At 37.0% G+C, this 21,181-nt stretch overlaps 1 protein-coding gene across 14 annotated transcripts in view; it reads left to right on the forward strand.

Moving 5' to 3' along the window:
- Window positions 1-17,633, forward strand: part of FMR1 (FMRP translational regulator 1) — a 39,271-nt gene extending 21,638 nt beyond the window's left edge. Inside the window, exons 10-17 of one of the 14 annotated variants that reach the window (XR_004058359.1) lie at window positions 3,313-3,422; window positions 4,283-4,417; window positions 4,912-4,974; window positions 7,124-7,210; window positions 9,672-9,867; window positions 10,587-11,586; window positions 12,069-12,151; window positions 15,182-17,633. Coding sequence is in view for 13 of the 14 variants with exons in the window: in XM_030933982.1 (XP_030789842.1) it covers window positions 3,313-3,422; window positions 4,283-4,417; window positions 4,912-4,974; window positions 7,124-7,210; window positions 9,672-9,867; window positions 11,404-11,586; window positions 12,069-12,151; window positions 15,182-15,343 (1,019 nt within the window). In the remaining variant the exon portion in view is untranslated. The other 13 variants (XM_030933994.1, XM_030933983.1, XM_030933987.1 and 10 more) reach the window with 13 other exon arrangements.
- Window positions 17,634-21,181: the final 3,548 nt, after the last annotated feature.

Consider the following 21,181-nt stretch of genomic DNA (forward strand, 5'->3'; position numbering starts at 1 on the left):
CAGAGGTTACATTTTCAGAAGATATTCAAAAGAGATTGCTTTTCTAATTCAAACCTACTAATACCTGAAAGGGTAAATCTTGCCCAGCCTCCTTACTGTATACTTTTTATATCTTAAATAATTTTTCAAAATGAATGATATTTGGGGGCTTTATGATTTGAAGTAGATTTGTGTTTGATCTTTCTCATGGGACTATAAAATGATAGCATTCATTTTAATTATCTCAGGGTTGAAGATCTGAACATAGGTTACTTAAATCTAAAAAGTTCCAAAGCTAGAAGAAACTTCAAATGTCTCTGGGACTTTCTGCAAAGTCAATAGTAATTCTTCATTTTGACTTGAGTACTGTTTTATGACCATCACCATCGTGAGTATCAGCAAATATATAGGAGCTCTTCACCAATACTCCTAAATGCTGCAGATATCTTTAGTAGAACATATCAAAACCAGGTGCAGTTTTATCAAGAAAGCTACGTATGTTTTTAATTTGTAAATAAAATTGGGACATACTGCCTATATGTGTTTTATCTTTTAAACTTGAGATCATGGCCATTTTATATAAAGTAATACATTTTCTTTGGAAACTTTAAAGAAGAAAGCAAGGACTTCTCATACATTCTGTTTACGTAGTTTCAATGCTAATTTAGCCTGATTTTTTGTCAGCATAGAATCATAAACATCTTCCTTGTCATTAACAAACACTAGAAATGGTATCTCCCAAAGAAAATTGCTTGAAGATAAAGTACAAATAGTAGGGATATAATGCAGAAGTGTTAGCTCAACTGTATACTACAGACAACTAGAGAATGTGTTTGTAATGTTACTAAGGTAACTTGCATACCAATTGTATGTGTACAGAATGTATGCATAGCACAAGATAAAGTAATCTCAAGACAGTCGGGTGATGAATAATATTTATTTTCTTCTTTACAGCTTGTCAAGCAGTTGCATACCTTTTGTAGTTAGAAAGGTTATTGTAAATTTAGGAATTCTTATGGAAAAAGAGCCGGTAGGTTTTTTTGTTTTTTTAATAGCAAATGAGTAGAGAATTATGTGTCAGATTCATTAAAGTTGGTTTTGAAGGTGGCATGATGGTAGTGGGGAGAGTGCTTGGGCATTGGAGCTGGATCTGGATTTCAGTCCTACTTTGTTCTTTGGTGGCAATGTGACTGTGGGTCACTGTCTTAGCCCCCCTGAGACTTCTTTCTTTTACCTATCAAATGTGATAATAGTATCCATCTCATACAGTTGATGTGATAATTAAATGGGAAGATATAGTAGGGGACAATTCTGGACACAGTAGGGGACTCTGTTCTTCAGCTTATTCAAAACAACTCCATTTCAGTAGAACAGAATCATAGTAAATTGCCCTTTGGGATTTGGAAATAAGTATGTAATGTAGAATTGGATTATTTGCTATTAAATATTAAAAGTAGATTCTACCTGTGGTTACCTGGAAAGAAGAGGATCTCAGAAATAACCAGAAAGACTGCTAAAGTAAATCAGCCTTGTTTTTGTTTTGTTGTTTCTAGTTAGTAAAATGAGAGACTTCTGTTTTAGTGATGGTCCACTGCAACACTGGGAATGTTGGGAATTTTCAGAAAGCATTTTATGTAAGATTTTGGGCAAGGCAGATCTTTAGAGAGGTATCATAATCAGTTTTGCATGCGTTTTATTTGAGTCAACAAACGTTATTTGTGATCTCTATTTTTCACAAACTCTCTTTAGTATATGCACTAATGTATCTTTTCATGATTTTTCACTCACTCAGAATGAATTGGTATAACTATTCAGTCTGCTATAGTTAACACACAGTACTTAGGATAGTTAAGACATTATCGTAATAAAAACATCCCAAAATCTCATTTTTCATTTTGATAACTCACTTAGATCTTTATTAAAGTCGACATTAATTCATGAAAATATAAGTGTTGCAGATGAAAATCAAACTGTGTGAAGACTCCAAGTAGCTTCTCTCACCTCACCTTTCCCCTTTTCATTGTAGAAGAGCAGAAGTAATTGACAGAAGGACCTAGACCAAGAATCCTGATTTAATGGTGTCAGTTCTGTTCTATGACCAAAGAGTTTCTAATGGTGAATGAGGCAGCCACACACAGCAAGAGTGTCAAAGCTATGCTCTGATTACAAGAGCCACAAGAATTTTTTGTGAGAAGGCTTTTCACTGAGTTCTTATCTAGCATTGGCTCAGAGCAAATTTTCGCTTCCATCTTTTCCCCCAACTTTGCCTTGAGCTTTGCCTTTAAAGGCAAAAAGGAAAACATAGAAGATGAGATGGTGAGGGCAAGCATATATGGTGGATGTGGCCAATGTAAGGGTTCTTAGGTACCTTGGGTGAGCCCTCAGAATCAGATGTAGTTCACATGTACATTTCTAGAATTAGTAATTCTTAAGTTTGTAATGTCTTGCTTTAACACTCATGTGCGATGATGCTTATGAAAGCAGCCATTTTCCAGTAATGTATATGATTGAATTGTGCAAAATAAGGAAAATGATCAAGTACCTATTTTTTACTGGTACTTGAAATCCCAAATTTTAATAGATGTTACTGAAAAATACTTAAACTGGTTTTAAGTTTTTTCATTGTGGTTTTGAGTTATCTTAAAGTAAGTTTTCTTAATCTTTTACTCTGTGACTAATCCCTTCACTTTTTAATACATTGCTAAAGTTTATAAGTAATGCACAGGAGTGATACTCTGTTAACACATTGACCTTGAAGAATTTGTAATCCTTTTGGATGTATGTATAGCTGCTTAAGCCACTTTCGAACTTAGATTATCTTTTATAAATGTGCCTTCCATACAGAATTCTGAAAATATTTACCATGGACAAAGAAGCAGATTTAAATCAGGTACAGATAAGAATGGAAAGTATTGAATAAGTGAATATATTTCCCATTATCTCTCCTTTTTTCTTAATTCTTTTTATAGAACTTTGCAGAAAGAATGATACATACCACAGTACCAGCAAGTTTAAAGCATACCCTTTTGTGCAAAAATAAGAGGCTATCTTTGAACTGCCTTAAAAATTCAAAATTACTCAATCAGTTTGCAAGCTTTAATCAACTCTGGTACCTGACCAAAGGAGTTTAAACAATGATGTCCTAATTAAACAGAAAACCGGATTAACCATCTTGTTGAAAAGAGTCTCTACTTTGGTTTTGAAATCTTACAATTCAATACGTACACATACACATAAAAATATCTATCTATATGAATGTAATAGTTTACAGTAGGGCTGTGCTTACTGCTTTAAGGTATGTGTTTTTAAAACCAAACTTTATTTATTTCTTAGGCAAAGTAATAGGAAAAAATGGAAAGCTGATTCAGGAGATTGTGGATAAGTCAGGAGTTGTGAGGGTGAGGATTGAGGCTGAAAATGAGAAAAATGTTCCACAAGAAGAGGTATGTTCCAGTACAAATATTTTGTGGCTTGTCTAATAAAAGTAAAAGTTTTTTTATGTGATATGTTGAAGACCTCTAATATGTGCATAAAGTAAATGCAAATATTCTGATTATCAAGCATGCCTGCTGTAATTAATGTCATAGTTGTAGATAATGGCCCCTCTCTGTCCTCTCATGCTATGAGTTTGGATTAGTCACTTTATTGAATTCCTTTTTCCTAATCTTTAAAATGGGTAGTTATAAATTTTTAAATATGAGACATACATCACTGGGTTGAGTGTTAATAACAATTTAGTAAAATAATATATATATATATATATATATATGCTTTTTAAAGCACTTTGTAAATGTTAATCTTGCTGACAAAGGCAAAATTGGAACATAGGTTTTCTGGCTTTTATGTTTTCACTTTTTTAGTTTGGGGATTGTGTAGTATATGTGTTTATTCTGTGTGCTTTAAATTTATTTCTGTGCTTAATATCTCTTCCCCATCCTCCTTACCTTTAAATTCTATAACGCTTTTATCTTCATAAATATATGCTTTCTGTAGCAGCTTTTAAAGTATTTGCGTGGGGTAGAGAGGTGAGGATGCACCTTTCTGTACAATAGTACTCTTAAGATACTGTCTCCTCAAAGAGCCATAATTTTCACATATTGTCTAGCTTTCTTTTTGAAAGATTCTTTTAGCTGAAGTCAAATCTTTTTTTTTTGTATGTAATTTTTATTCTGTAATTTTATAAACCAAAACTGTTTATAATAACTTACATTTTAAAAAAATATGATTGATAACATTAATAGAGCTAAATAAAGTCTTAAATTGGCCCTCTTTTTCTTTTTTGTGTTTTCTGTTTTTTACCAAGGAAATTATACCACCAAATTCCCTTCCTTCCAATAATTCAAGGGTTGGACCTAATGCCCCAGAAGAAAAAAAACATTTAGATATGAAGGAAAACAGCACCCATTTTTCTCAACCTAACAGTACAAAAGTCCAGAGGGTAAGAATTGCTTGTCACTTTGAATTACAATAAAAGTAATTTGTCTCAGAAGTCACAATTGGTATTTTGGGTTTTTTCTCTGGTTAGACTTGTAGGCTACTTATGTTCTATTTTTTTTTTCAAATGTGATTGCCAGTTTATGAGATACTACAAATTAATGTGATACATACTTTTCAATTTATTCACAGTGACAAATCTTATGCTGTAAACACAGAATAATGGGGTTGCATTTAGTGGTCACATTTTTCTTTTGACAGTGGGCTATCTTTTTTCCATGCCTTCTTTCTTTAAATTTTCCAGGTATTGTAGCTCAAAATACACCTTCTGTGAGATGCATTAGTTACCACTTAAAACCATATTTTAGAAACTAAGTTTCTGAACTAATCTATTTAGACATCGGTTTAAAAGTCCTGCAGTGAAAGTCCTGCGTTCAGGCTTCTGTGTATCATTTGTTATAGTTAATGACATCCCTTGCATTCCTTATACTGCTTTAGGTGTTAGTGGCTTCATCAGTTGTAGCAGGGGAATCCCAGAAACCTGAACTCAAGGCTTGGCAGGTAGGAGAACATTCCTTGAGAAGTACACTTTCAGTTTATATTTTAATGTTTATTCCCCTTGTTAAGAAAGATTGCAAATGATCATCAGGATTAGGGACTGGAGGGAGGAATGTTTGTGGGTATGTGGATCCATTGCCCCGGAGTTAAAGCTTAAACACCTTCACGCCGCTTGTAAGGCTTTTCCCAGTTACTTGTCCAGTATCATGTCTAAATTATCTTCTCCCTTGCACTCTAGAGAAGCTTAAGCCATACTGAAGTACTTTGAGTTCTCTGAACATTCTCATGCTTATGTTGCTTCTAGATGTATGTAGAGGTTTACTCTGCGTGGAACGCTTTTTCTCCTCCACTTGTCACCTCATTTTGACTTTATTCCTTACAAAGCTTTCCTTGTGTACTTGCCAAAGATCCCCACCCCCATGGCTGGTTCAAGAGCCTTCCCCTTTTGTTTTGCAATGTGCTCACCCCTAGCATAGCACTTAAACATAGATGTTTATTTGTTGATCTCCTCAACCACATTGTAAGTTCCTTGAGGGCAGGGAGAGCTCGTGAGAACTGTTTATGGAAAAAATGTTGTGGACTCATGGATTAAAAGCAAAGGTGCCATTTTACAAAGAGGACTATAACGGCAAGTGGATTGGATATGTCTCATTGCCGGGCAGCCCATTATCCCAGAACAAGGAGTAACTTTTTTCTGGTGTCCGTATTGAAGGCCATCAGTCCATTCTTGCCTTTCTTCATTTTAATTTACTATTCAGGTCTACTCATGAAGTGCTTAAATTAGAGTGGCCCTTGGGGTACTCCAGCCGTTTAGACATGTTGCAAGAAAAGATATTCGTAAATAATTTGCTCCAAAGTCAATCTAACTAAATCTATTACATAGGATTTTAAAGCTTAGTTTGGTGATATTTGACCCAGAGGGAAGGGTGTAGCATTCATTCCATCACATGGTATTTTGGGAAATAATACAGTTAAAGGCTTTGTAACAAATAAAGCTTGTTGGAAAAAACCCAACATGCAGAAATGAATTGCCAGTTAATAATTTGCACAATTGTGTCCAGGTTTCCCTATAACTTGTGACAAAAAGTAGGTTTTTTTCCCTCTTTCTCTCTCTCTATATATGTATGTATGCATGTATATATGGGCTAGGAGTACAGACATTTAGCATATGCCTTTTAAAAATCTGTTCTTATATTAAGTAGTGTCCATAGAGAGAAGTTCAAACTTTCCTTGTGATTCAGCCTTTTAAAATTTTCTGAGTACATTATTGAAATGTGTATGGGCTTAATAAAACTTACGCTTGTCAATGTACCTATTTTTTTGTCTCACAGATTATTCAGTGCATTTTTATCCTGATGTTTTTGTTTGTATTTTGTGTGTACTGTTTTACTTGGTTAGCAGAAATGATTTACTTTTTACTTTTGTACCCTTGGTATTTCATTTTGATTTTTTTTAAAGAATTTGATCGGCCAGGTGCAGTGGCTCACGCCTGTAATCCCGACACTTTGGGAGGCCAAGGCAGGCAGATCGCCTGAGCCCAGGAGTTCGAGACCAACTTGGGCAATGTGGCGAAACCCTTTCTCTACAAAAAATACAAAAATTAGCTGGGTATGGTGGCATGCACGTGTAGTCCCAGCTATTCAGGAAGCTGAGGTGGGAGGAACAGCTAGGGCCCGGGGAGGTCGAGGCTACAGCAAGCCATTATCATGCCACTGCACTCCAGCCTGGACAACAGAATAAAAAGACCCTGTCTCAAAAACAAACAAACAAAAAAAAAAAAAAAAATTGATCAGGATAAAGCCTTTCGTAAATGAATTAGAGCATCTTATACTACTAATTTTGTTCATACATCTCAAGCTAAAGCTTGTATAATTTTGAATTACACATTTTGTGATTTTGCTAATACTGAATACTAGTCTTTATAATAATCTGATACGTTTAAGAGGTTGCTATTGATCTATTCGTATTCATAGTAGATGTATAAAGTAGTATATCAACTACTTTTGTTTTCATATATTGATTTATATTTACAGCAAACATTTGTGTACCTACTATTCACCAGATCCTGTGCTAGGGAATTAGTCGTTACTTGCATTTTTCAGATTAATCTGTCATTAATTTTATAGGATCATTGTTGCAATTTCTTTTTCAGGGTATGGTACCATTTGTTTTTGTGGGAACAAAGGACAGCATCGCTAATGCCACTGTTCTTTTGGATTATCACCTGAACTATTTAAAGGTGAGAACAGAAAGAACTTTAACTTCTAATCCTTTTGTACTAAAATATACAAACTTTATAGTAGATCTTTCAGCAGTTAGGACTCATTCTAGCCTGTGTAAAACACTGTATGACTTGTCAAAGATAATAGAGAAAATACGTTGTTTAGCTTATAATTTTTCTAAAAATGGAAGTCTTTATAAATCTACCAATATACCAGTTCTCAATAAAGTTTTATATTTCCCCTTATTCTTCTCTTAAATCCTTACACTCAGTTTAGGCAATCCTGTACATAGCCTGTTAATCCATTTGATCCTTTCTAGCATTTTGCTTTTTTCCAGGCCAAAATTTGTGTCTATAACTCTTGCCTTTATTGCTCCTTTTATGTCATTTATCAAGGAAATCTAAGCATTTCGTGAAGTTCTTTGCTTAAATGTTTACCCTCTCTACTTTTCTCTTTACTGTTATTCAAAATATAAACTATTGGTGTCTTCTTATAAATGTTCATTTTAGTTAGTGTGATGCAGTTATGCCTCCTTTAAATTTCAAACTGGAAGATAGGAACCAGGAGGCTACAAGGTGTAGTGGAGAAAGCACTGGATTGACAATCCAGCAATTTACTTATAAGACTTCAGCCAATGAACTAGCTGTGTGACTTTAGGCAAGTCACTTCCCTACACTAGATGCTTCTTGAAATTCCTTTTGGCCAAAATGTTCTATAATTTAATGAAATGGAAACTGATCTACTTCATTTTCATAATGTTTTATTTGTATCCATACATATCAAAATTATAATGTAGCTGGTATTAAATGTTTTTAAAGAGCATTTCAGCTCTTATTTATGGCATTAAGAACTTTTTTTGCTGATTTCTTGAAAGAAATAAAAAGTACATGATTTCAGCTTGTGTGTAAATAAGAATGAAAGGAAGAAAAAGTGTAATACTGGGCATGCCATTCATTCTTATGGTGGCCAGTTAATTAAAAGTGGGAAGGTTTCATCCAGCAAGGTTTACATGGGTAGGATACCTCTTTGATTTTTTTTTTAAGTATATTTATGTGTAATCTTGTGTGTGTGTTTCTTCATATTCTTAGCTTAAATCATTATGAAGGCCTGGAGAGTTAGGATTGCATTGTATCAAATCCCTTGTTCTTTTGACTGATGTTCTTTCTTAGATCCTTTGATTTATTCTCAATAATATCTTCTTTGGTTATCAACAGCTGCCCTGTTGCCATTCTTTCCATCACCAGAACTTCCCTTGTTTGGGCCTGGCATCTCACCAAAAGGTGACTGCTTTACCCCAGTGGGATAACCTGGACTACTGTTCTGTTTTGCAAGATATTCCCATTCTATGAGCTATTACTATACCTTTGGAAGAAGTCACTCAGCTGCAGTCTCTCCTTTGCTCAAATTCTATGTAAAACAGATTCTGGTGTAACTATGTAACTTGCTAATGATGGCAGAGCACAGATGAAACTGACCAAATCCTTACCTGACCTTTCTTTTCCAGAAGCTGCCACAACCAAGATTTTAGAAACTTAGCTGTACAGGGGCTTCTCCAATGACTGTTGATATAGACAGTCTCTATGATAACCTCTGCTTCACTGAGACACCTACTACTACTATAGTTATGAATCTGATTCCCTGTAGCCAGTAAATGAGATGTTTATGAGTGGTTTGGAAGGACAGTGGTTAGAAATGAGGTTTCATCTGGTTTTAACAGAACCCAACATACTGGAAACACTGTTTGTAAGGGTCTGTCAGTGGACCCCAGGTGTATATTTCTATCAACTGAATGTATACTGTTTCTCATACTTGTTGTAGCAGAGTTGTAGTCTTTAAGTTTTCAAGGCCTGATGTAAGACCTAGCTGTCTGGTCAGGTATTAAATAGTTTTGTTTTCCCCTCATGAGGAATAGTCAGCATTTTCAGTTCATGAAAAAATCATTGTTCCTTAACCATAGTATATGTTCTTTTAAAACACAAGATGGCCCAAACTCAATGCTTTGTAAATTAAGGTATTAACTGGCAAATCTATTTTAATCAAGATTATTTACAATGTGTGATTTTTAAGGTTAACTGGTTAAACCTTAAATGTCATTTATCTGTATTCATACAGTTTAGCATTGTTTTATTTAATATCCTATCATGACGAAGTCCCCAAAATAGCATATCTGTGCCTTAGCAGTAGAATAATTGGATAATAGTGCCAAATTAGGCAACTTTAAATTGTATTCAGTATAACTTTAATGCTGAGTGTTTTTGTTATATCTCTAATTCTCGACATCGATAATCTGTTATCTGTAGTGATTTTCTTTTCAAGGAGATCATTCAGTTTCCTGATAATTCTGTGTAACAGTGGTTACTGTAAATTTAGAGCTGAAATTGAAATATTCCAGTATATTTTTATCTGATGAAAAGGAGAAAGGTTTTATTAAGTAAAATGTCAAATTATTTTTACTGTTATCTTGTATATTTTAAATAGGAAGTAGACCAGTTGCGTTTGGAGAGATTACAAATTGATGAGCAGTTGCGACAGATTGGAGCTAGTTCTAGACCACCACCAAATCGTACAGATAAGGAAAAAAGCTATGTGACTGATGATGGTCAAGGAATGGGTCGAGGTAGTAGACCTTACAGAAATAGGGGGCACGGCAGACGCGGTCCTGGATATACTTCAGGTACAAACTAAGCATTTTACTCAGTAACTTTATCTGTTCCTAGACTTATAGCTGCTAATCTCTAATATTCATTAGAACCCCATTATAACAATTTGTCACTACATGGTTTCCAGTTCGCAATGGGTTAAATTGTGTTACAAGAGACATAGAGTAAAAACCTGATAATAAACACGTAGAGTTCACAGGGCAGGTGCAAGTTCTGTTCATGCTCTGATTGGGGGTAAATCTGCAAAGCCCTTGTGTGTTGATGACTTTCTTTAAGGCCTCTCCTGATTTTATAACTGTATAGTCAAAACTTTTTTCATTTGTGTACTGTGGCTCATTTTTTTGTCAGGTATGTGCTGGTCATACTTGCTGGATGGACTGTGTAAATCAGGGGTCTGCCTCTTGTGGCTCATAAGGTGATTTTGAGTGGCATGGCCAAAGTCAGCCCTAGGCACAGTCAAGAAGTAGGCAAAGTTTCTCTTTGCCTTCCCAGCTTTTCTGTCCGTGCTTCTTTCTTCTCTCCCAGTACCTTTCAGTGAACCTGATCCCCACCTGCCAGTGCCTACTGTCTTTCTTGCTCAACTGTGTATCTACTTTGTAACTTGCTAATGGTGGTATAAGATATAATCCATCTCACGCATATTTGCATTTCAAAAAGGAACTCTTTAAGATGGAAAAGCCTTCAAGATCCACAGGAATGAAGCTATAATGGTGAAGCTATAATTGGTCATTAGCTCCAACAGAGGAAGAGAGAGGTAGTAGAGTTGATATTCTGGAGTTGGGGAGAATTACCTACTCCTAAGGCCAACCTTGAACCTAACCCCTAACCCCTCTCCCAACAGTCTCTTCTTTTTACTCATGAATTTCTGCCTCACCGTGGAGCTCTTTTTCTCCACTCTTGTCCTCTAAGTCATTAACCCCTTCAGGCATAATGAGTTTATTATAGTAATTCTTTATTAATGATCAGTTATTGTAATGGGGAGTGGGGGGGCAGATTGTGGACCAAACATCAGGCAAGCGTGTATCAGCCTTCAGCTAGATCCAATCCATGACCCCACAAAAGACCCTTCCCTGAAGCAGTTGCCATGGTGGCCTCCTTTGCCACCCTTTCAGAAATGACCAAATTATATACATTCCCCTTTGTCCTGGGCCAAATCTTGCTAAAAGGAGCTCTCTTTATAGAGGTTTTATCAAGGTATCACACTTAACTGTCGTAGATAATCTTTCCTCCAGAGAGCATAGATGTTTAAAGGAACACAGCTGTTTAATGATATGGCACATTAAGGTTTGAACTTAGGTGGCTAATAAAATACCTTTTTAAAAATGAGAATGAAACATGTTTATAACCGAAATTACCTCAAATATTGCAAAGCCCTTCATTTTGAGTTTAAAATTTTGTTTTATGAAATGGAAGGTGATAATACTCTTTGTGGGCTTATAAATTGGGAAGAGTTTTGGATTACCCCTGAAACGTCTCTGGAAGCTTCTGTTAACCTCTTTTTTTTTTTTTTTTAAGTCAGACAATGGTATATAACTTTTAACTCTCGATAGGAACTAATTCTGAAGCATCAAATGCTTCTGAAACAGAATCTGACCACAGAGACGAACTCAGTGATTGGTCATTAGCTCCAACAGAGGAAGAGAGGGAGAACTTCCTGCGCAGAGGAGACGGACGGCGGCGTGGAGGGGGAGGAAGAGGACAAGGAGGAAGAGGACGTGGAGGAGGCTTCAAAGGTATGGAGATCTTCATTAAGAAATCAAAGTGAATTGTAGCAGCTGTCTTGACGTTCCATGAAAAATCCTGTTGATGCAATGAACTATTATCAAGATCCCATCTCTCCCATTTTGTGCTGATCACCATAGGAAAGAATCAGCCTTCCACTTGTGTAGAAAAAAAGAATATTAGGCAGCCTTCCTTATGGTTCATATAGATACATGAATAAATGCTGATAACTAATTCAGCATCTTTGTGAGTCTAAACAGCATCACTTCATTAACTCACATTGACCTGTAGATGCAGAATTATAATACCTGTGAAATATTTTCTGTTACTTGGCAGCAGGCTAGATTATTGATCATTATGTAACTGGAATCACTGGGGTTGATTACGTTTCAGATTCTATGGTTGGTTTAAATAGAGGATGTGGCAATAAAGAACTTCCACTAAGCATTTCAGAATTCAGTAACTGTTGAACCTTTTGAAAATATTCTCATAGGAAACGACGATCACTCCCGAACAGATAATCGTCCACGTAATCCAAGAGAGGCTAAAGGAAGAACAACGGATGGATCCCTTCAGGTAAAACCTGTCTGCCTCTTTTCATCTTAATTGTTTGAATATGGTAGTTTGAGATTTATGAGTTTACTTTATTAAAAACATGTTCAAAGATTACAAATCCAGTTTATGTGAAATATTTTACCTTCAACATTACAGTTGTAGTCAATCTTAGTTCTTTGTGACAAGTATAAAAATAAGAGGATTTCTCTAGAGAATATGCAGTCTGAGTATTTGTAAAGACCTTGACAGACACACTATGATTTTATTATTTATTATTTATTTTTACTTTTTTGAGACGGAGTTTTGCTTTTGTTGCCCAGGCTGGAGTGCAATGGCGTAATCTCAGCTCACAGCAACCTCTGCCTCCCAGGTTCAAGTGATTCTCCTGCCTCGGCCTCCTGAGTAGCTGGAATTACAGGCACCCGCTACCACGCCCAGCTAATTTTTGTATTTTTAGTATAGACCCAGTTTCACCATGTTGGTCAGGCTGGTCTTGAACTCCCAACCTCAGGTGATCTGCCCGCCTTGGCTTCCCAATGTGCTGGGATTACAGGCGTGAGCCACCGTGCCCAGCCACACTATGATTTTAATACTGCTTTGGTAGACCTACAATCCCCTAGAGAAGGAACATCCTGGGATGTACTTAGAGACTTCAGTAAGCCCTATGTGTCTTTGCTCCCCCGAGATACAGGGATAGGGTATTCTCTTTGAATAGAAAATAAGGAAAAGAAGATGTCTCTCACAACTAATAATCGTGATAGACAGAGCTGGTGATACTCAGCTAGTCTCCATGCTTGGTCAGTCATCCGCTTATTTACATCCAGGACCTAGTCTGAGGATCCCTTTTCAGTTGGCTGTCACCAGTGCTAAACCAATTGTTAAATAATTTTAAAATTATCTCCTGAGTACATCCAGGCACCTTTGCTAAGTGCTTTGTGTGTTTTATCTCATTTCATCTTAGAGCGACCCACTGAGGTAGTTTTATTATTCCACTTTATAGGTGAGCGCTCTGAAGCCTCAGTCCTTTGCCCACAGTCATATAGCTAGCATATGTCCGAATGATAGTCAAACCTTAATGTCGGATTCTCCGAATCCATGTTGTTGTCTACTTTTTCGGTAACTTTTAATTTTCAAGACAAGTACTTAGGGTTCCTTCCTGACTGGATTCATTTGAGACCATCACCCAAGATTAGTGAGAGATACTTTTTAAGACAAAGTTTATGATGGAATATTTCTTGGAATTCATAGCAGCTCAAAGTGAGTGTTAACTATTGATGGGTTCTTAAGGACCAGCACAGAAATCCCTTGGACATAGATAGATTGGCAAATTAGTGTATGTACCTGTCTTTTACAAAGCTATAAGATATTTATGTACCAATGTTGTAATTCTCCACTTAAACTGACATGTTTGATGAACTTGGCAGTCTAACCAGGATGCACATTTATATTTCTAAATGAAATGGAATACTGAATTAAAAAGGTGATGTTATGAAAATAGATACAAATCTGGCCAGGCACAGTGGCTCACGCCTGTAATCCCAGCACTTTGGGAGGCCACGGCAGGCAGATCACCTGAGGTCAGGAGTTTGAGACCAGCCTGGCTAACATGGTGAAACCTTGTTTCTACTAAAAATGCAAAAAATTAGCCAGGCGTGTTAGTGGGCACCTGTAATCTCAGCTACTCAGAAGGCTGAGGCAGGAGAATCGCTTGAACCCAGGTGGCAGAGGTTGCAATGAGCTGAGATCTCGCCATTGCACTCCAGCTTGGGCAACAAGAGCGAAACTCCATCTCAGAAAAAAAAAAAAAGCTGGGCGCGGTGGCTCACGCCTGTAATCCCAGCACTTTGGGAGGCTAAGGCAGGCAGATCACAAGGTCAGGAGATCGAGACCATCCTGGCTAACATGGTGAAACCCCGTCTCTACTAAAAATACAAAAAATTTGCAGCGTGTGACGGCATGCGCCTGTAGTCCCAGCTACTCAGGAGGCTGAGGCAGGAGGATGGCATGAACCCGGGAGGCAGAGCTTGCAATCAGCCAAGATCATGCCACTGCACTCCAGCCTGGGCGACAGAGCGAGATCCTGTCTCAAAAAAAAGATACAAATCAAAGTACTGAATCCTTGGTAACCAGACATTTAAAACACATGGGCATACCCGCTACTTAAACATACTTTGAAATTACAACCATTTGGGGATGTTTTTAGCATTTGTGCTTGAAGTAGATCAATATTTTTAGTTGTTTTAGTTCCATTTGTCACTGTTAACTTTCATTTGTACCTCTGGAATTAGCAGTGCTGTATTCACCATTGGCACTTAAAATATTGTATAGCTCTTAGAACACTATTTTTTAAATTATATTAATCTTTATACTCTCCTAGGATCCCAGTCCTTCCACAAATTATTTTATTCAGTTTTCTTTATATTGTTCCATTCTTCAGACAGAGTTCAGGTTGTAGGATCATCCAAATTTTCTTAGTGAAATACAAGCCAGTAGAAACCAAAGCTTGTGTTTTTCTACTGTATGACTATGGGAGCTCACAGTATAGAGAAACTTGATCATACCTGTGATAGATACAAAGATGTAAACTAAAGTCTAGTTAGTGAGTTATTTGAGGGTAAAGCCAGAATAGGAAAGCATTTTGTTTCTCTTTTCCTAGGTTTCACAATCTTTGGAGAATAACTCATTTTATTTTAACTCTAGTGTTAGAGGCATGTATGTCTTCTGGTAATCAGTAATAGTAATTCATTTTACCTGTTTTTCTCACTGTTTTATTCTACTTAGAAGAAGACATGATAGGATTGTGAGTTTTTCTCTAACTTTGGATGCAGTGAGATGACCAGTGTGTTCCAGTTAAAGAAGAAGAGTGTTTTCAAATCATAAACCAAATAAAGAATCCTTCCTTACATTAATTTCTTGCACTTCTTCTGTTCTCATCTCCATTTCTCTTTTTAACATGTGGAGTTTACACTTCAGGTTTAAATTTCTTCTCAGGCCAATTACAGATTACAGTAGGATATGGTCTGTGTATATAATAACTATAACTTGTTTTAGATCAGAGTTGACTGCAATAATGAAAGGAGTGTCCACACTAAAACATTACAGAATACCTCCAGTGAAGGTAATCGGCTGCGCACGGGTAAAGATCGTAACCAGAAGAAGGAAAAGCCAGACACCGTGGATGGTCAGCAACCACTCGTGAATGGAGTACCCTAAACTGCATAATTCTGAAGTTATATTTCCTATACCATTTCCGTAATTCTTATTCCATATTAGAAAACTTTGTTAGGCCAAAGACAAATAGTAGGCAAGATGGCACAGGGCATGAAATGAACACAAATTCTGCTAAGAATTTTTTATTTTTTGGTATTGGCCATAAGCAACAATTTTCAGATTTGCACAAAAAGATACCTTAAAATTTGAAACATTGCTTTTAAAACTACTTAGCACTTCAGGGCAGATTTTAGTTTTATTTTCTAAAGTACTGAGCAGTGATATTCTTTGTTAATTTGAACCATTTTCCTGCATTGGGTGATAATTCACCAGTACATTCTCAGTTTTTCGTAATATATAGCATTTATGGTAATCATATTAGACTTCTGTTTTCGATCTCGTATAGAAGTCTTCGTGAAATGCTATGTCATTTCATGTCCTGTGTCAGTTTATGTTTTGGTCCACTTTTCCAGTATTTTAGTGGACCCTGAAATGTGTGTGATGTGACATTTGTCATTTTCATTAGCAAAAAAAGTTGTATGATCTGTGCCTTTTTTATATCTTGGCAGGTAGGAATATTATATTTGGATGCAGAGTTCAGGGAAGATAAGTTGGAAACACTAAATGTTAAAGATGTAGCAAACCCTGTCAAACATTAGTACTTTATAGAAGAATGCATGCTTTCCATATTTTTTTCCTTACATAAACATCAGGTTAGGCAGTATAAAGAATAGGACTTGTTTTTGTTTTTGTTTTGTTGCACTGAAGTTTGATAAATAGTGTTATTGAGAGAGATGTGTAATTTTTCTGTATAGACAGGAGAAGAAAGAACTATCTTTTCATTTGAGAGAGGCTAAAATGTTTTCAGCTAGGAACAAATCTTCCTGGTCGAAAGTTAGTAGGATTTGCCTGCTCTTTGGCCTGATGACCAATTTTAACTTAGAGCTTTTTTTTTTTAATTTTGTCTGCCCCAAGTTTTGTGAAATTTTTCATATTTTAATTTCAAGCTTAGTTTGGAGAGATAGGAAGGTCATTTCCATGTATGCATAATAATCCTGCGAAGTACAGGTACTTTGTCTAAGAAACATTGGAAGCAGGTTAAATGTTTTGTAAACTTTGAAATATATGGTCTAATGTATAAGCAGAATTGGAAAAGACTAAGATCGGTTAACAAATAATACGTTTTTTTCTTTTGTTTTTTGAAGTGTTGGGGTTTGGTTTGGTTTTTCGAGTCTTTTTTTTTTTTTTTTTTTTTTTTTTAGTGAAATTTATTGAGGAAAAATATGTGAAGGACCTTCACTCTAAGATGTTATATTTTTCTTAAAAAGTAACTCCTAGTAGGGGTACCACTGAATCTGTACAGAGCCGTAAAAACTGAAGTTCTGCCTCTGATGTATTTTGTGAGTTTGTTTCTTTGAATTTTCATTTTACAGTTACTTTTCCTTGCATACAAACAAGCATATAAAAATGGCAACAAACTGCACATGATTTCACAAATATTGAAAAGTCTTTTAAAAAGTATTGCCAAACATTAATGTTGATTTCTAGTTATTTATTCTGGGAATGTATAGTATTTGAAAACGGAAATTGGTACCTTGCACACATCATCTGTAAGCTGTTTGGTTTTAAAATACTGTAGATAATTAACCAAGGTAGAATGACCTTGTAATGTAACTGCTCTTGGGCAATATTCTCTGTACATATTAGCGACAACAGATTGGATTTTATGTTGACATTTGTTTGGTTATAGTGCAATATATTTTGTATGCAAGCAGTTTCAATAAAGTTTGATCTTCCTCTGCTAAATTGATGTTGATGCAATCCTTACAAATGATTGCTTTTAAAATTTTAAGCTAGGAAAAGAAATCTATAGAAAGTGTTCTGTTACAAAATGTAACTGTTACCATTGGAAATTTCACGTCATAGGAAGTTAGCCTTTATCTACCAACTTTCAAGAACTTGTTTAATAAAGTGAAAAACTCAACCAAATGGTACAAAACCACAGTGTACCATTACAATATGCACTAAGTCTCTTTTTTACAAAGGCTGAATTCAGCAAGGCGCTAACTTGCTTAAATGTGAATTACTAACTTCTAAAACTGTACTTTGATTCACATGTTTTCAAATGGAGTTGGAGTTGATTCATATTACAATATTTGTGTGCTAAACGTGTATGTTTTTCAGTTCAAAGTCATGATGTTTTTAAAATCTTATTAAAGTTTCAAAAATCTGAAGATTGTTTATCTAGATGTAAATTTTTATTAAAAAGTTGCACTTATGAAAAAGCAAAAAATTAGTCTGACAGATGTTTGCTCCTGGTTTTAAATTTCTACATTTGACAAAAACTAATGATATGTGGGGGGAAAGTTGTGCAAAGTAAATGTATGTCGCAAATAATCTTTTATGAGCCCTTAAAAGGCAAAAACGAAGATACTTGAAAATAATTCTCCATATTCCCAGACATAAAATTTCAACACATTTATTGCATAGGGTGCCACTAAACCGTATTAAACATATACTCCTATTTGTGCACACATAAACATACCCTGCCCTTTGGAAAAAAGTATGTCTATGGAGTAAAAAAAAAAGTGATTTAAACATCTCAGTAATAAAATAAATGACAGGTTTGTAGGTAGAATGTGCCTGGGAATTGACTATGGTAATCACTTCAAGGAACTCTGACACAGCCTACCCGCTTAAAAGGTACAAATGGAGAGGTGACGGTGTCAGTGTTCTACCCAGTGTTAGAATCCAAAATGATGCTAGACAGCTTCCTCTACATTGATGAGTCTTTTTTCCCAGAAAAATAACTCTTTATTTTCTGCTTTTCTAGTTTTTCATTCTGATACTTTTGTGGTTCTTTGCTACCCATTTTGTCTAACTGGGCATCATTAGTGGTGGGTAGGTTGAAACCATACTCAAGTAACTTGTTTGGATTTTCCTTGTTTCACAGTAATTTTCAGCACTACACATGAACAGCCTGTTGGAGGCAGCCAGCTTAACACTCAACTTGCTTAACACTCAACTTAGCTCTCTCAGAGCCATCTCTCTCATCTGATCATGGTCTTAGAGTTCCTGGTGACTCGGAATGTATGTCTTTTAGAGGCAGCAAAATGATTCTGACCCTTTTCAGCCAGTTTCAGTTTCATGGCCATAAACAGCCTTGTGAACCTCTATGCCTCTGATAACCAGTTATTCTGAAATAGTCATTACCATGTGCTACTCTTGATTGCTCATAAGGCTTAATGTACCAGACTTTTAATCTTGAGCATCTTTTTTTCTCTGTTTACCTGAGGTCATTTAAAAAGTTTTCTTTCAATTTCTATGTACCATAATGAAACTGAGAAAATCCATTTTATTTTAATTTTTTTATATACTAAGGAGTTTTCTGTTAGTGGGAGAGGCTTGCTCTGTGTTAAACTCACAGGGAAGAAAAATCCTTCCCCTAGAATACAGACCCAGAGTGCAGCCAGCAGTGCTCTGGCCTTTGCATGAGAGAGTGGTATCCTTGTGTCTCTTCCTGACCCTTTGCTGACACGTTTCCCTCATTAAAACCTTTTTCTTTTGTGTGTCTTTGTGCAGTTTGCCATAACCCATTACCTCACAAATGGTGCCCAACATGAGGTAAAATCCGCTTATGTCACCTCTGGCTTTCTGGAAACTGCAAAAGGGATCAACTGAGCAATACTAGGGATGGACAGCATCCCTGCTGGGGCTGGTGATGGGAAACCCAGCCAAGCTAACATCTCTGCTATGCATGTTAGTGTGGTGCTTATTGGTGTCTGTGTGCCACGAAGATCCTGGGAAGAGTGTGTATGGGAGATTGAGACAATTTAATCATTTGGCACTCCAAGTCTGGCAGACTTTTTGAGACCTAAGGAAAAAAGAAGTTGGGAGAAAACCCTTACTCCTAGCCCCTAAGTGCCATTAGAATACTTGATGCAATCTAAACTTTTTTTTTTTTTTTTTTGGAGACAGAATCTCTGTCACCCAGGCTGGAGTGCAGTGGCGTGATCTCAGCTCACTGTAACCTCCGCCTCCCAGGTTCAAGCGATTCTTGTGCCTCAGCCTCCCTAGTAGCTGGGACTACAGGCACGTGTCATCATGCTCAACTGATTTTTCTATTTTTTGTAAAGATGCAGTTTCGCCATGTTGGCCAGGCTGGTCTCGAACTCCTGACCTCAGGTGATCTGCCTGCCTTGGCCTCCCAAAGTGCGGGGATTACAGGCCTGAGCCACCCCACACAGCCACAACTTTTAGGTTTGAGACTCGTCATTGTGCAGTGTACCACCCAGGGGCCTTTGGGAGGAATTGAGGTGTATCCTGTGGGGTTTCAAAAACACTAACAGGGAATTGGACTCCCAGCAATGGTCACAAGAGTAACCTGAGGCTTTAATTGCTTATATGATGAAGAAGCTACACCCACAAAGTAGTGAAGCTGAATGGCAAGCACTTTGGGTTTATCATGGGATTATCTTTTGCCAGATGAATGTGCTAGGCTGACCAACGGGGAGGGAGCAAATGGACCTGCCTTGTTCTTGAATTGGATGTTCAGGGAAATCAGATTCACATAACCACCAAGAGGAGACTTCCTGAGAAACTGAGTGCAAAGTGGACCCACTCTACTGAGGTTAAAGCTGTTTTGAGACAACTTGGCATTTTTGCATGCTTGCGTGAAAATCCTAGGCATCTGGGATAAGTAGTAACCAAATGACCTTAATTCAGAGAATGCTGGAGAAGTTGATGGTTTCTTATACGAAGAGATCCCTAACTTTGCTCCTTCTACCAGAGTGTAAAGGATGAAATAATCCTTTGGAGCTTATATATGCCCCACCCAAAGCGGAGTAATGAGATAAGGGACCCTGGAAAGAATATGTCTCAGCAAAAATGAAAAGGGAAGAGCATCACTCCAGACTTTTCCTAGGCTTGCACAGGCAGTACATTATGACTCTTGGTCTGGAAGAAAGTGATGACTAGCTAAGGAGACAGATAGGAAAAGTAGAATCACTAAGGAGCTTGCAGAATGAAGGATGCAGGAAACAACGCTGGTATTAAAGTAGGCATTAAAGACCCCCCTATGGAGAGCTGATGCAAGGAGGTTCTGGATGGGAGGGTTCCCTTTGGAGATGGAGGCAGTTAGCTTTCCCCACTGCGTGGCCAGCAAAGCTCCAATGCCTCCTGAGTCCTTGTAGAAGGGTTTAGAGGAAGCTAAGCAGTTGACCACATCTTAACACTGCTGAAACAAGACTCTCAGACACTTCCTACCCCCAGAGGCCTCTGTGTCACCTGAGAGTTTGATTTTCTAGGCCGATTGCTGGGGAGCTGTTCAATCCAAGTCCATTTAAACTAAAAGCAAGCTTGGCCCAGGGCCAGTTCCTCTGCCCTTTACAAGGAGATGCTAACTTCATGTCCCAATCCATGTAGCCTGGAACATAGGTAGGGGAAGGACTTAACAGACCTAGACTTAATAAAACACAGGAGCCCAAGAAGCTGTTATTCTTGGACCTGATAAAGTCCACAGTAAATTTCCCTGGCCGGAGTTGGGATTGGTTTTACTTAGAACCAAGAGACTCAGCACAATTACTGCAGATGCTGTTGGCTGCTTTGATAAGACCATGCTCACTCACCATCCCTTTGTCAGACTCCACAATTGATATGGACATGCTGAGGCCCCTCAGCCCAGCAAAGCAAAGCATCTGAATGGATGCAAGCATGGCAGTCTCTCTTAGTGAATACTATAAATCAGTCTTATTGAATTTGCAGAACTCCCTGCACTTCCAAAGCCTGTCGGAATTGTGCGGTTAAAGCTGGCACATATCAAAGATGAGAAAGAAAACATTC

Source organism: Rhinopithecus roxellana, chromosome 7 (genome assembly GCF_007565055.1).
Source record: "Rhinopithecus roxellana isolate Shanxi Qingling chromosome 7, ASM756505v1, whole genome shotgun sequence".
Lineage (NCBI taxonomy): Eukaryota > Metazoa > Chordata > Mammalia > Primates > Cercopithecidae > Rhinopithecus > Rhinopithecus roxellana.